The sequence below is a fragment of the Ictalurus punctatus genome, chromosome 4 (genome assembly GCF_001660625.3).
Source record: "Ictalurus punctatus breed USDA103 chromosome 4, Coco_2.0, whole genome shotgun sequence".
NCBI classification, from domain to species: Eukaryota; Metazoa; Chordata; class Actinopteri; order Siluriformes; family Ictaluridae; genus Ictalurus; species Ictalurus punctatus.
In genome coordinates this window covers 2,365,716-2,382,311 of record NC_071284.1, presented here as the reverse complement: position 1 = coordinate 2,382,311, position 16,596 = coordinate 2,365,716, and the positions used below count along the sequence as shown (strand labels likewise).

At 40.6% G+C, this 16,596-nt stretch overlaps 1 protein-coding gene across 1 annotated transcript; it reads left to right on the top strand.

Annotated features, from left to right (window-relative positions):
- The first annotated feature begins 11 nt into the window (after positions 1-11).
- On the top strand, positions 12-7,908 carry cibar2 (CBY1 interacting BAR domain containing 2). The gene is made up of 9 exons (XM_017465588.3): positions 12-108; positions 2,457-2,691; positions 3,025-3,093; positions 3,926-4,027; positions 4,166-4,171; positions 5,059-5,163; positions 5,276-5,389; positions 6,479-6,637; positions 7,475-7,908. The coding sequence occupies exons 1-9, from the start codon at positions 86-88 to the stop codon at positions 7,655-7,657; spliced, it is 996 nt and encodes a 331-aa protein (XP_017321077.1). The 5' UTR covers positions 12-85; the 3' UTR covers positions 7,658-7,908.
- Positions 7,909-16,596: the final 8,688 nt, after the last annotated feature.

The following is a 16,596-nucleotide window of genomic DNA, read 5'->3' as shown; positions in this document are numbered from 1 at the left end:
TCCACAGCAACCGCTCGGTGACCTGCTCTTCAGAGAAGACCCGAAGAACCACGTATCAACACAAGAATCGAGTTTTCATCCCACCATGACCTCTTCACTCCTCTCCAGGTACGATTGAATTGGAATGATGTATGATGATTAGATTCGATCATTAAATATGCATATCATACTCTACCTGCACGGTGACACAATGAAAAATAGGCCAAATTCTTCACAGACCTGCTTAGGTCATCTTCGTAATACTATGATACTGTACAACATACTGTGTACAATTCCAGTGCCATTCCAAATGATCCGTTTAATATCTCCGAAGTCCGATCTGAAACATCAAATGGAAACTCTTTAAGGCACATACTCTTCCATCGACCTATTTGTCTTTTATTAGAGCTGGGAGATATACTGTACAGCACTATGAGCGATAAAACACACCCTGTCGTGCTGTTATAGGATATTAATCCACAACAGGGCGGTGTCATGACGTGGAGTCACTGTTACCACCCTGAAGTTGATTATTTTCCTATAACGGCATGTCCTGAAGCAGGGGTCTCCGACACGTAGGTCGCAAAGACATTCTGGAGACGCTTTCCGATTTCATCCAATCAGAGTGGGCTATACCACTTCCTATCCCGCCCCCTCCAATGAAAACGTAGTATTTATTTGCCACATCGGCCGTCACTCCAAATTTTCAATCGAGCGTAGGTGTAACCACGCATTCTGTCCCCCTAATATACAATACAAAATATTTTCTATACGTCCCCCTTTAATGAACCCCGCCAACGGATCTGTCTTTTCTTCATCCGTTCTATTTATTTACGTCTATTCCTTTTTAATATATTTCCGTCTGTTAAGGAAAACAGGTGTGTGTGTGTCCTCCAGTCGTACACTTGGTCGCGCCCAGACTCAACGCAAGATCGTTGATATATTTTAGCCGCTCAGTCTGCAAGAAATGGAGACTGCAGCCAAGCGTAGAAAAGTTCAGCAGAACATACGAGCTTTTTTTTTCAGACACTGAGTAACTAGATACATAAATAGTAGCTGACCTTAGCTTAGTATAGAAATCATCATACCATGGCTTGGTTGGTTCTTAAGAACGTCAATTAGCTGGTAATATCTGCACACCCACGAAGTAGGCTAGGCTAACATCAGGCCCAGTTTTCGACCGTTAACGTCACCTTCACTGGCGCATCCTCCCGCCGAGTCCGTTGTGAACCCTCACGCTGTGACAGACCGTTATAAATGCGTGTGAAAGTGAGGAAAGTTGCACCGCTTTTCGTTCCTTTACACTACATTTGTGCTAAGGACGACTTGATCGCATATCAAAGCAGATGGCTATTATCAAGCTGCCCTCGAAGCATCTGCTTTGATTTGGCTCAACATACCTTTATGAAGCAGCGTTTTCTGATATGAATGCGATCAAATCTAAATTCAGAACAAGACTGACAGGTGCACGTTTAAAGGATTGCGTAAGAGTGAACCTAAGTGCATACACACCAGCACATACCTCTCTTGTGGAATCAGTGCAGCGTCAGTCAGCTGATTAACTGTAAATAAGCGCGAATGCACTTCATGTCATAACTGTGGCCCATCATGCGCTTTGGTGTACATTTTAGTTCAGAACGCAGGCCGACATTTTATATTCCTGTTTATATTCCAGTTTAATTTAGTTTGGACTTTCGTTGCTGTATATACGTAAACAACCGTTTAGTTCTGTGTAGACAACTATAACAACGCGTGCTGTTTTCCATAAAAGAACTGTATTCTCCGATTGTGTTTTCTTCTCTGACTCCTTCACGTGTATGTCAGTTTGTTAATGTGAGAGTTATGATACGTTATGTGAAAGATTGTAAGTATCGTATGACATGAGCAGCTCCCGGCCACTTTCATTTAAAAAAAACAAAAAAATAGCTCTTTAATGAAGAAAGGTTGGAGACTCCTGTGATGAAGTCTCCTATAAAAGGCTATGTTGGGCCCTTGAGCAAGGCCCTTAACTCTCTCTGCTCCAGGGGGCGCTGTATCATGGCTGACCCTGCACATAGTAACCCCGACTTCCTAACATGCTGGGGTATGCGAAGAAAAGAATTTCACCGTGCGGTAATGTATCCATGACCCATAAAGACTCATTATCATTATCATTATATGGTGAAATGTTGTGTTAGGAGATTTGAAGATTTGAAGGAGTCTCCAGTGTCAGAGCTTTGTACCAGTCGGTCAGTCTTCAGGACAGAGGAGTTTCCGCTTCAAGCTGCTTTGGTGTAAGAGGAATAAAACATTTGGGAATGTGCCGTTATCGGACAGTAATCAGCTTCAGGATTGTAAGCTTCATCACACCATCCCGTCGTTGATTATTGTCCTACAACATCACATCCCTAAGTGCTTCAATCCTCGCTCGTCTTTTGCGCTCAGTCGTATGTAATTCGACTTGTCTATTCATATAAGTGTGTGTGTTTTTTCCCCAGAGACTCACAGCTGAAGAGTATGGAGTTGACAATAAGCAACGCTGAAAAGTACATGGGTCAGTTCTGCACGTCGCTCGCCGCGTACACCCGCAAAACGGCTAAACTGAGAGACAAAGCCGACTCCCTCGTCCAGCAGCTGCACGAATACGCCAGCACCGAAGGCCCTGAGCTCAGAATCTGCCTGAAGAACCTCTCAGAAGATCTAGCCATGGTGCAGGATTACAGACAGGCCGAGGTGAGACGAGATGAAAATCGAATGTAGCGACTACGGAAAATATACTCGTATTAAAATGAATACGTTAATATGTAAAAGATATATTTTCAGGACGTTTATTTCATTTTTGTATTTGTACTATTTTATTATGCAAAACTACAATCATAACCAAATATCTGGCGTTAAATACGTCATTTAAATCGACGTATTTAACGACATTTAAATACATATTGTTGCATACAGGTCAAAATTAAAAACGATTTTAACGGCCGTTTTTTAAATGTTTGAAAATATCCCCTGAATAACGTTCGGAATATCGCTTCTCCTTACGTAGCTGATGTTGTGTCTTTGTAGGTTGAGAGGCTGGAGATGCGCGTGGTCTCCCCGTTAAAGGCGTACGGGAATATTGTGAAAACTAAACGAGTGAGTTAAACTTATCAAGTTAATCTAACGCAAATTTGATGTAGTCCATACCTTGCATTCACACTATTACAAGCACATGTCAGAGCCGGTAAAGAACGAGAGAGTCATTTTAAAGAGCGTAGTTTCTTAATGAGGATAGTTTCATATCCCCGAGTACAGTGCCTTGCATAAGTATTCACCCCCTCCCCCTCGACTTTTCCGCATTACGTGCACTGCAAAAAAAAAAATGTAATAAATAAAAAAATCACCTTACTGCAGCAAAATATCTTGAACATAGTAAAACTTTATAAGAGCCAAATATAAGATCATTAAACCTATTTCTAGACATTATCACTCATTTCAAGCTTATCTATAATGCTTCTTCGTTCTAGAAATAAATGCGTGAAATTTTAGTGGACGGCTTCCTCTAGAGAGAGGACTGCTTCTCCTCTAAAGTAGCTGTCATACCATACTCTAGCTATTTTTCAGTAATGTCTCCTTCCAGAAGCAGGTGTGTTTATTATGATGTCACGCGGCACTTTAATTGCACACAAGTGGAGTCATGGGATAAAATCCCAGTTACAGTAAGTCCATTTTAGTTCCAGGTCGTAACAACAAAACGTTTAAGGTTTTAACGTTTTAAACAGGGTCGAATACTTATGCAAGACACTGTAGCGTGTTTTAAAATGTTTGAGAGCTATTTATATATATATATATATATATATATATATATATATATATATATATATATATATATATATATATATATATATATATACATGTGGTAATAATATTTCATCGTAATGCTAGGGCCTAAAAGCTCCAATTAAGAATGTGCACCTCTGATTTCCAGGAAGACTTGAAGAGGTTTAGTGCTGATCGTAACAGGGAGATGAAAGAGCTGCAGAGGTTGGAAAAGCTCCGGCTGAAGAACCCAGGGGACAGACAGAGCATCGTATCCTGCAGCAATACACACACTTATCATATATATATATATATATATATATATATATATTTCAGGTTGACTATTTACTGTATATTTTCTCTCCAACAATATGAAGTGCTGCTTAGTGTCCTTAATCCACTCCATCAGACACAGGTAAACATGGAGGGGCTGGATGCTATCTGTGATAAACATCATTTTCATAATGTGGTCTTTAATTTTAGCATTTAACAATCATTCTCAGTAACGAGGGCGGAAATCTATCAAGTGTACGACACTTTACTACAACCTTCCGGTATATTGATTATTATGAATATTTATTATACAACTCATCTTCACCCAGGGTGCCAATAATTCTGGAGCTGACCATGTTTATCTACAGTCGGACTGAAAATACGATAGAAATGGAACTTTTTATTTGAAGTAGATTAATTTATTCTAAGAAAAAAAAAAAAAGAAACAATATTTTTTAAAAAAAATATATATTTTAACGCAAGACACAATTATTGGTACCCCCAGAACAAGAAAATTAGCTGAAGCGTGCTTCTAGTTTTTATTTTACTTTAAATTCTGTTTCTTGTCAATTTATTTGGATTTTTCGAATGCACATTTTATTGTGTACACTTACTGAATATTTGAGGAGATTCGCGTATACACGTACATGTACTTATCGAAGGAAGACGGTTACGCAACACCCGTATCAGCTGTGTGAAAAGTAATCGTCCCCCGAAACGTGATAAGTGGTTGCGCTAATCTCAGCAGCAACACCTGCACCCAAATGCTTCCAGTAATTTGAGATCAGGCTTTGGCGTCACTCTGGAGGACCTTTGGCCACTTCTTTGGTTCAGGTCAGGACCTTGACAAGGTCAATCCAAAACCTTAATTAGTTCAGAGCTGGACTTGCTCTCGTGCTTCAGATTGTGATTTCTCCACTGGAGTTATCGTAAGTGTGTCTAATCATACGTAAGATGGAGCGTTTACAGAACTGTTGATTATCTGTGTTCCTCAATCATGGATGTCCTGATTTGATTAATCCTTCCCAGGCTGAAACAAACGTGCAGAAAGCCAGCAGCAATGCCAACAGGAGCTCCAGGCAAATGGAGGAGACCATCATGGACTTCCAGAGACAGAAACTCTGTGATGTAAAGGTCAGTAAATTTGTTTCCAGCACAGCGTACACGAGAAGTGCAGGCCCGTCAGCACAGTACATAACAATCGTGTTATACATTTACCGAACTTACTAAGATGTTCTTATTTCAGAGGATCTTCACCGAGTTCATCATGGTGGAGATGCTCTTCCATGCCAAAGCTCTGGAGGTTTATACACACACCTTCAACAACTTGGAAACTATGGACATTGACAAAGATCTAGAGGTGAATATTTAGTGACTCAGTATATGATTGAAATCTCTTCTTCCCTCTTTTTTTTGAGGGGACAATAGATAGATAGATAGAAAGATAGAAGGAGGGAGGGATGGATGGATGGATGGATGGATAGGTGGACAATTGAATGGATGGTTGGAGGAAAGGAAGGAGAAATGGCTGGTTAGATAAGTAGATAAATGGATGGATAGATGAATTGATATATGGAAGGTAGAATGGATGGATGGATGAATATATAAGTGGATAGATGGATGATTGATGGATGGATGAATGTATGGGTGGATAGATAGAAGGATGGATGATAAATGCATGGACAGATTAAATACTATAAGGAAGGATGGATGGATAGGTGGACAGTTGAATGCATGTATGGATGGATGGATGGATGGAAGGAGAAATGGCTGGTTAGATAAATAAATAAATGGATAGATAGACAAATTGCTGTATATGGAAGGTAAAATGGACGGATGAATATATAGGTGGATAGATGGATAATTGACGGATGGATGAATGTATGGGTGGATAGATAGAAGGATGGATGATAAATGCATGGACAGATTAAATACTATAAGGAAGGATGGATGGATAGGTGGACAGTTGAATGCATGTATGGATGGATGGATGGATGGAAGGAGAAATGGCTGGTTAGATAAATAAATAAATGGATAGATAGACAAATTGCTGTATATGGAAGGTAAAATGGATGGATGAATGTATGGGTGGATAGATAGAAGGATGGATGATAACTGGATGGACAGATGAAATGTTATACGGAAGGATGGATGGATGGCTAGTTAGGTGGATAGATAAGTGGATGGACAAATTAAGTAATATATGGAAGGAGGGATGGATGGACAATTGGTTGGATGGATGGATGAAGACATTACATTTTATTATCATTCTATTCCTAATTTTCATCTTCAGAAAATCTCAATTGATGTTCCAGGTGCTTTGTTGTTTTTTTTTCTTCCTGACACTGTATTTTATCGACCCGTATATTATTCCTGAATTATCACCGAAGTTATCGTTCTCGTAAAAGTGAAAGAATTGATTAGACGATGTCCTAAAACTGTTCTGCAGTTTTTCAGGAACCAAATCCAGATTTCTGGCCCTCTTTTGGAAAACACAGCTCTTATCACTAATGTGCCTCAATACTCGAGTCCCACTCAGTCTACACTCAGACTGACTCACCAGCCGAGCCTTTCTCACCCCGTGCGGACCTCGGATCGGCCGAAAAAGGTGACTCGAGCATGGAACGAATTATTTATTCATTTATATATGGTCTAACACTACACTCTCTCTCACAAAGAAAAAGGTTCCTCCAAGGTTCTCCGAATGGTTAAACCTTTAAAGAGGGGTGGAGGGGGTATCCTAAGAGCTCTTTAGAATCTACTCAAGCATTCACTCCTACAAAATAAACATGCTAGAAAACGTTCTTCAGAGCAGTGACATAAAAGAACCTTTTTTTGGTTCCTTAAAGAATTAAACAAGGTTAATGAAGTATTCTTTGTTGTCGCCACAAAACGTTCCACCACTAAAGCCCTCCCACGTAACATACTACTATACGACGGTCATTTTTTTCATTTCCTGCCGGCACCGTTAATCACACGTTTCCTTAGAGCACCGAAAAAGGGTTCTTCTATTTCTATGGCATCACTCTAAAGAACTCTCTGCTTCTCTTAGATTTCATAGTATTACTATTATATTCGTTTTAACCGACCGACTATATATCTTATCTTCACCAGGCGTGAGTGCGAATCAGAGATTCTCATTCGTAACGGACGTTTTTTTCAAACACGCGCCGCTGTTGAATTCTCCATTCTGATTGGATGATAATTTTTTGTTTTTTAGGTTTCGTTACTGTTTATAGCTGCTGTAACGTAACCGATAACAGGAACTAACTTGTGTTCCACGACATTAAACGTCACTCTAAACGGTCGAAAAGTATGATGTTCTCTTCTTTAATTAATTAATTAATTGATTGATTGATTGATTGATTAATACTACTACTACTACTACTACTACTAATAATAATAATAATAATAATGATAACATTCACCTGTTTCTCTTCTTCAGTCTCTGAACAGACCTTTCCGCAGACAGCAGGAGATGGACAGGGAAGAGGAAGAGGAGGAAGAAGAGGAGGAAGAAGAGGAAGAAGAGGAGGAGAGATACGACTCCGAGTCAGACGCGGAGGAACCACAGACTTTCCGGCAGTCCTATGCCTCTCAGTATACCACAACTCTCAGACAGAAATGAGAAATGTTCATCAATTTGTCATGTGTGTAAAAAAACAAACAAAAAAAAAAACAGTGATCATGTGATATGGAGTGTAATTTATAGACGATAAATGATGTAAACGATATGACATATGAAGAGCAGAACTTACTGCCCAGTTAAAATGATGACGATGATTATTATTATTATTATTAAAGACTGTACTGTGTTTTAATGCTGAAAATTAAATCGAGGTGAATATTAGAAATAAACCTAAAATGCCGTACGATTTATATGTGAGTTATAGAGTTTATATGTCATTAAATATAAAATGCACTTCTATGGTTACTTCTTTATTCTATATCCTAATCACCACAAGGCTTTACTATGCTTTTGTAAGGATATAGACTCAACAGGAAGATGTTTAAATGTGTTTAATAGACACGCTGATGGTGTGAAGATGTCAATAAAGCCTTGGAAAAAGAAAAAAAAAAAAAAACATCAAGGAAATATTGAAATTATTCCACACTTTATTTGGGTCTGTAAACGACCTGGAAATCGACGGACGTAGGAACGCGAGAGTTTCGTTTCGAAACAGCGAGGAACCCGAGGCCACGTGAGAGTCTCGGACAGGAGAGGGCACCAGCGCTTAGAAGATCCAGAGCATTCTGATATTCCCCACCCTCGGAATTCTCCACCGTTCTCGCAGTGAACACTCCAATAACGGATCCCTTAACGTCCATGAGGAACACACTTAACCGATATGAGTAATGACCAAATGGACCGAAAACGTGACCAGCTCGCTCGGTTATGATTTTGTAAACCGATCGACGCTGACAAATATTACACCAAAGGGCTCATTGCTTGCGCGGAGAACGAACATTTCGACAGAAGGACCTGAAAAAGTGGCTAAAGCGGTTGTAGAGATATTAACCTTTAATGCAAAACATTATCAAGATACCAAAAAAAAAAACAAAAAGAGGAACTGGGCAGGTCAACCAATCAAGCGACAGACTGTCTGGACACACGTCCAATCAGAAGAGCCGGAAGAGACACGGGTTTGTGTGAGAGTCTGTGTAATATCAGAGGTGCGTGTTCGGTTGCTCGTGATCGAATGGTGTCATTACTTACGGCGGCGTGTTACCGCCTCGGAGCGGCCGTGCGAACGTGTGTAATATAATTATAGACCACACGGTTCTCGCTCAGCAGCTCTTTTCTCCGTCCCGTCTCACACCCTGCGGCCTGGATGGAAACATGATGAATTACGCGCACATTCTGAAAAGGGAAATCAATTAACAACGAGGATATCAGCCCCGAGCAGTCACGTCTGGCTGGGTCATGCCTGTGACGTGTCTGTTCACACTCACGGTGACGAGGAGACGTGGTGTGTGTGGCCATTGTGTCCTCTGCTGCACACACGTCCACGATACCAGGGGGGAAATGGAGGAAGGAGGAGGGAGGATGGGAACGAGGTGTGCGATAGACTCGAAGACAATCTCCACCATTAGGTTTTGATTCAAGATGCCAATAAATATTCAATCGGAAAATGATTCTTTATGTATCTATATGTATCTATCTTTATGTATATATATATATATATATATATATATATTATGTGACACGAACCTATAGTGAAGTGAGGATCCCGAGATGCGATTCTACTTATGTGCATGTATATCTGTGTTGAGGCAGCGTCTTTCCACTGTGCTGAAATCTGCAGCGCATCTTGGAATCGATTTCCCGCGATCCCTCGTGTGGAATAACAGGGGAAAATGGTGTTTGTTAGTTTGGCGATTATAAAAAATTTATCTCCATTAAAAGGCAGGTTATGGATCCAGATATCCAGACTCCACGAGCTCTACTGCAAAGTTCTCAGATAATAGATAACTTTTAAGTGACTACGGGTACGGAAAAGTGGTGTACAGACAGACAGACACTAACACACACACACACACACACACACACACACACACAGAGGTTTGAGAAACAGCTAGAGAGAGAACATCCGATAACATGTGCCAGATTCACTGAGAGAGAAAGCGTGAGAGAATATGAGAGAGAGAGAAACAGAGAGAAAGTGTGTGTGTGTGTGTGTGTGTGTGTGTGTGTGTGTGAGAGAGAGAGAGAGAGAGAGAGAGAGAGAGAGAGAGAGATTCATCATTGTGAGTGCACAGATTGCAAAAATAAATCTGAGACAACAGTCAAGGAGGCAGGAGACTGAGATAGAGAGAGAGAGAGAGAGAGAGAGAGAGAGAGAGAGAGAGAGAGAGAGAGAGACACACACACATACACACACACACACACACACACACACACACACACACACACAGAGGTTTGAGAAACAGCTAGAGAGAGAACATCAGATAATGCGTGCCAGATTCACAGAGAGAGAAAGCATGAGAGAATATGAGAGAGAGAGAGAGAGAGAGAGAGAGAGAGAGAGAGAGAGAGAGAGAGAGAGAGAGAGAGAGAGAAATTCATCATTGCGAGTGCACGGATTGTGAAAATAAATCTGAGAGAACAGTCAGAGAGGAGGCAGGAGACTGAGATAGAGAGAGAGAGAGTGAGAGAGAGAGAGAGAGAGAGAGAGAGAGAGAGAGAGAGAGAGAGATCACGACTAAAGGAGATGATTCAGAAGTTCAGCATTTGCATGCAGGTGAAAGACACACAGTCATTTGACGTAATGGAGGCATCATATGGAAGAGAAATAACCTTTACAGCGCTTATTCAGACGGGAGTCAAGTATGTTTCCATTCATTACTTCATGCACACACACACACACACACACACACACACCCAGTCCCTACATCCTATACCACTTACATTACTGTTAAATGATTTACACAAGCGTAGGAAAACTGGGACAGAACATGACTAACCGTAGAGAAGTCTGCTCATGAAGGGTGCCAATAATTCTGAAGCCTTCTCTCTATCTCACTCCCTGCTTATGAGTTCTCTTGACAGGGGAAGAGGAGAGCAGCAGAGCAGTCGGTTATGAACAGGGCTGTGTGTGTGGCGCAGGTCTCTCCTTCGGGCTCCAGACTCAATGATGGGATGGTCTCCATAATGTCAGAAAGCAAACACACAACCACACGCATGCACACACACACACACACACGCACGCACACACAAGCTCATAGTAATAATAGAGATTATTACCCTGTCAATGCCCCGGAGAGAAACAGACATGGAAGAACGAGTGCAAACCGCAGGCGGAGTGAAGTGAAGAAGGGAAATGAACAGGGGAAAGGTGATCTGAAGAGCAGAAGCGCCACTTTTTCCCCGTGTATCGATTGCGAAGATCGCTTTTCTTAGCCTACGCATCCATATAAACAGCGCCGTATACGAGTTCTTCTCTGGAACAACGTCGGGCATGTCGCATCACACAGAACCGCATACCGACCAGTTGACCTTTTGAGCACTTCCATCAGAAATTCGCCATTCTCGCTCTTCGCTCTTCATCGGTTGCTGATCGTCTCACCCACGTGAGCTACTGAGAAGAGAAAAAACAATACGTCGGAACAGTAACGTCTCGCAGAACTGTTCACGTGTTTTCACTCATCTCGCACGAGTACAGAAGAATATTATATATATATATATATATTCTTAAGGGTTATATATCCAGGGGAACCTGGAGCCTATCCCAGGGGGCATGGGGCACAAGGCGGGACACACCCTGGATGGGGTGCCAATATATAGTATATATAGTGTACACACACACACACACACACACACACACACACACACCCAGATAACCTTTAAGCACGCCTTTGACAAAAGAAGAACATACTGAAATACTTCTCCTGGTTGGCTCAGGAAGCTGTCGTAAGGTCGTGATAGACTTTAACAGGAAACATGGTGAGAACATCACACACACACACACACACACACACACACACACACACACATAAAACACCATTGCCAAACTTATTAACAAATTCAAAGACACTGGAAGTGTTGCGGACCAACCGAGAACTGATGAAGGAACACCCGAGGTGGTGCTGGTGTACATAGTCCCCTGCGTATGGAGACTTTTGGGACAGCTTATTGGGACTTCGGGGTCTCGGTACCCACATAGATGTCCTCTAATCTGAACACCTCTTTACACGCTTTAAACAGCCCACATTCACTTACACTCAAGTAAATGATAAGGAATTTGATTTCATTCCACTTTTCCTGATCCAGATAAAGCACTGAAGAACTTCAGATTAGTGAAATATTATAATATTATAATAACTATGAGAAACCAAGTATATTTCTGAAAGACGTTTTGAACTCACGTGAAACTCACGGAGCCTATAAGTGTCGCTCTGAAACGTAAGGCGTCTGAGTCATGAGGATGGTTTGTGTATTTAAAACCACCGGTGTGCAGTCACCGAAGAATTACGATGGTGTATTTCGAACAGGGCGATGCTTTCTCAGAAGGGAACGGTAACCATCGGGTCGGTGGGTACTGCGAAAGACATTTCATTAGTGATTCTCAACAACACATTTCCCAGAATGCACTCCTGCACCCCTCCTCCGTCACCGGACCTCTAAGGCATAGACGAGCGCGTTCGCCATTAATGAGAACCTGAGAGTGAATAATGGCCTGCTTTACGAACCATCGATGCGAAGGATTGTGCGCAGGCAGGAGAGAATGAGGCGGATGTCTTTGATTTATTTTAAGTAAAGTACTTCAGTCGGTGAAAACCCACGTGGACGATAACGCTCAGGACAAGGGAAAAAAAGAGCAATCAAATCATAAGAGTGAGAAATGATGCAGTAAATAGTAAATACAGTTATTATCTTATACAAATGACTCTTTGTATAAAGAGTCTTTGTCTTGTACAGTTAATTTGGATTTAGACGTGAGAATTTGGTCATCTTTCTCCAAATGAACTGGTAACAATTAAAATGGTTTTATTTTTAATTTCCTGATTTTTTTTCCTCTTGTGGTTATTGTTGATCAAATGTAAAATAATTAATTAAATAAATAAATAAATAAATAAATAATAAAATCTTTATTATTGAATCAGTAATACTAATTGAATGTCTTCGTCATGTTAGATTTGGGTAATGATGTGGCTGTACTGTGATGATGATGCAAGTGTGTGTACTGTCATCACTCTACCAGTTATTTCTCAATCTGGTGAAATAAACTACAGATCCGTTTGGTTCCTGTTTGGGCCGGGTTCCTTTTTTTTTTTTTTTTTTTTTTTTTTTTTTTTTTGCGATGTAAATTATTGTAATTTTTTTTTTTTTTTCGAATGCATCAAAAAGGAGATATCATAAAGCAATACAAATCAAATGACAAACGAATGAAAAATGACTCCAAATAAATAAATAAATAAATAAATAAATAAATAAATAAAAATACACGCCACAAATAATAAAGAGAAGTTACAAAATAAAATAAAGTCAAAAACCGATCCGGAAAAGAGAAAAAAAAAATCACAAATGAATCAAAACGTCACGAATGAAATAATAAAAAAAAAGAGACAGAAATTGATTTTAATGAAAAATAAATAAAGAATTCAAAATGCAATCAAATAAATCAAAAAGAGAATTCATAAAATAGAAAAATCACAAATTATTCAACAACGTTAATTAAACAAAAAAAGGAATTAATAATTAATTTAAAAAGGTCACAAATGAATAAAAAATGAGAAGTTACAAATTAATTAAAAAAGTATGCCACAACCTCAAAGACAAAAAGAGACGCCACAATATAAATCACAAATTATTCAAAAAAAGGTTACAAATTAATTAAAAATAGAGAAATAACCCTGAACTTAAAACCCTGATTTTATTATTATTATTATTATTATTATTATTATTATTATTATTATTATTACTAATATTACTACTACTAATAATAATTCATTTATTAATTCATTTATTTTTCAGTTAAATTAATTACATTATTAGTTCCTCTTGGATGCTGACACTGATTATACAGATTGGTGTTTGGGTTAAAAAAAAAATTCTACATCATTCAATGCACATTTTTCTATTTAAAACAGAGACTTTCTCAGCACTTCAGTATAAAACTCATTCGGGGGAGGAGCCACTGTACGTACGTAGGAGTCCAGATTGTGATGTCACTACGTAAGCGCCACAGCTTTGGGCCAATCACATCTGACGTTGGAGGATGAACTAATGAGCGAAACTAGCTAGTGATAAACAAAATCATGGTTGTTATGGTAACGGTAAATTCTCAAAGGAATAAATATTCTTGGGCTGCTGTTAAATAATCACTGAAATGCTGAAATATTTCGTATGACGTGATAGAGGGGCGTATTACTTCGCATATTCAGAGGTTTGTAATGAGGGTAAAAGTGTAGAGACGTTTCAGGTCGTTCCTGATGATTTATTATTTTGCGCAGATATATATATATATATTTTTTTTTTAAGGTTTACATTTAAAAGGTCCCATAGAAGTTTTAAACCTAACAGTGCTCTCGTGTATTAGTATTTTCTCTACCATGGAAGCTCTCCTTTCTGTTTACTCCCAAGTGTAAACATCTCTTCACCCACTTTATCCGGGACGCGATCCGAGACGACAAGACGCCGTGTGTCTTTGGAGTTACGTGACATGCCTGAGCCGAGGTCGAGCCCTCGTCCAAACGAATATCCAAATGAATAAACTCCAACCAAGCGATGGTTGGAAAAGAGAACACAGTGAAGACACACAGCCAAAAACACAACAACAACAACACCAACAACAAAAAAACGTTTACCGTAAACAAGCTGCTACTGTAGAGCAAGACACGCCCCCAGGGGCGGGACATAACCTTTCTAAAGAGCATTTAATTAGATAAACACAAGACTGAGATCTCCAAAACCAGATATACTATTGTCGTGGTGTCCATAATCTTAAAGGAAAGATACAAAATCATACAGAATATCAGCTCTCGGAGCTTCAGGGCTTTAATCTGTTGTAAAATCTAATGACCCGAGTACACGGTCTGTCGGTATAAGGCTCCGTGGTACACTAGCATGCTGAGGCAGATTTTTATTTCCCTTTTGAGGAGATAATAGCTTAGGTGTAGTGTTAAAGGTAGCACTTATTTGAAAGGACGTGTGTGTGTTTATGTTATGGGACACCACAGTAACCATTCCGTTACTGACTGGAAAACCGCTGTATCACGTCTCAATCTGTGGGTGAAGTGTAAAGACAATGCCATGAGGCAAACTTCCATAAAGGGAGACATTTAGACCCTGAAGATAGTTTGCTTCCTTAATTGCTTGGTGTGTGTGTGTGTGTGGTAATGGGAACTCAGAAACGGTCCCTAAATATCCAGCGTTTGTTTGTTCAGCTTCAGGATTGTTTACGTGCAGCTCGATTTGCAGAAAATCCAGAAACGTGTCCGGTCTGATGTTTTTTGTGAGTCAGCGTCTCTCGCTAAGTGTATTAAAAGACTCGTGTGAAACTTGGTTTCGTTGCTGAAAAAGGAAAAAGAACTTTCCTTCCCTGATGCTTTCGTACCGACGTTTTAATCAAGCAAATGACCCTTGAACTTTATATCATCGAACTGCGTCACGACGGGACCGTTTGTTTTTTTTTTGTCTGGTCGGGGCACGTCTTTGCGAAACATACAGGAGGTTGTGAAATCCTGGAAGAAACCCAATTGACCCAGACACGATTTGCTGATTACAGAGCGTAATAAAAACATCTAATAACGGAACAAACGTTTAGAGCTGATTTCTCGCTTAGCTCTGCTTCGCTAAAGCAGGTCATGCTCTGAAAGACAATCTGACCCTGCAGACACAACCTCACAGACGAGAGCGATCGATTCAAGGACACGTCTTTAATCACGCCGGTCAGGAGGCATTCGCCGGCTTTATAAACACCGTTATCGGACGTTAAGGTCAACGCTGGGTTTATCCACAAAATTACGATCGGAGGGAACATTCTGAACCTTTTAATATCGGGTAACCTCTGAGGATTTTCAGACTAGGTGTGGCCTAAACCAGATGTTTGTTGTATTTTGGATTAAATATGAACTCTATTACTGTGCTAGACACTAGATGGCCAAAAGTATGTGGACACCTGACCATCACATCCATATGCGGTTCTTCCCCAAACTGTTACAACATGGTTACATGCATACAATTGTATAGGACGTCTTCGTAGGCTGTAGGATTACAATTTCCCTTCACTGGAACGAAGAAGCCAGGATCTGTTCCAGCATGACGATGCCACTGTGCACAAGACGAGCTCCGTGAAGACACGGTTTGAAGACAACGTTGGAGTGGAACAACTCGAGGGCCCTGAACGGAGCCCTGACCGCAACCCTACTAAACACCTTTGGGATGAACTTGAACCGGAGCCTTGTCGACATCCCGACATCACCAGCGCCTGACCTCAACCTCACTAATGCTCTTGTAGCTGAACGAACACAAATCCCCACAGCCACGCCCCAAAATCTAGTGGAAAGCCTTCCCAGAAGAGTGGAGCGTATTATAACAGCAACCATATTACTGCCATTGGGTATGGGTATCACGGACAGGTGTCCACATACTTTTGGATCAACCTCGGCTACATCGGTCCGGTTTGTTATAACTATATTTTTGTCTTCGGAAAAAAAAGATAAATAAATCAGGGCACATGGTGGCTTAGTGGTTAGCACGTTCGCCTCACACTTCCAGGGTCGGGGGTTCGATTCCCACCGTGGCCCTGTGTGTGTGGAGTTCACATGTTCTCCCCGTGCTGCGGGGGTTTCCTCCCCCAGTCCAAAGGGACTCCCCAGCACGGTAGGCTGATTGGCGAGTCCAAAGTGTCTGTAGTGTATGAATGGGTGTGTGAGTGTGTATGTGATTGTGCCCTGTGATGGATTGGCACCCTGTCCGGGGTGTACCCCGCCTCGTGCCCCATGCTCCCTGGGATAGGCTCCCGTGACCCTGAAGGAAGGATGAGTGGTATAGAAGATTGATTTATTTATCTTCCATCCATCGAAGTGTTTTTTCTCTGCATCGACTTAGTAAATCGTGTAGCG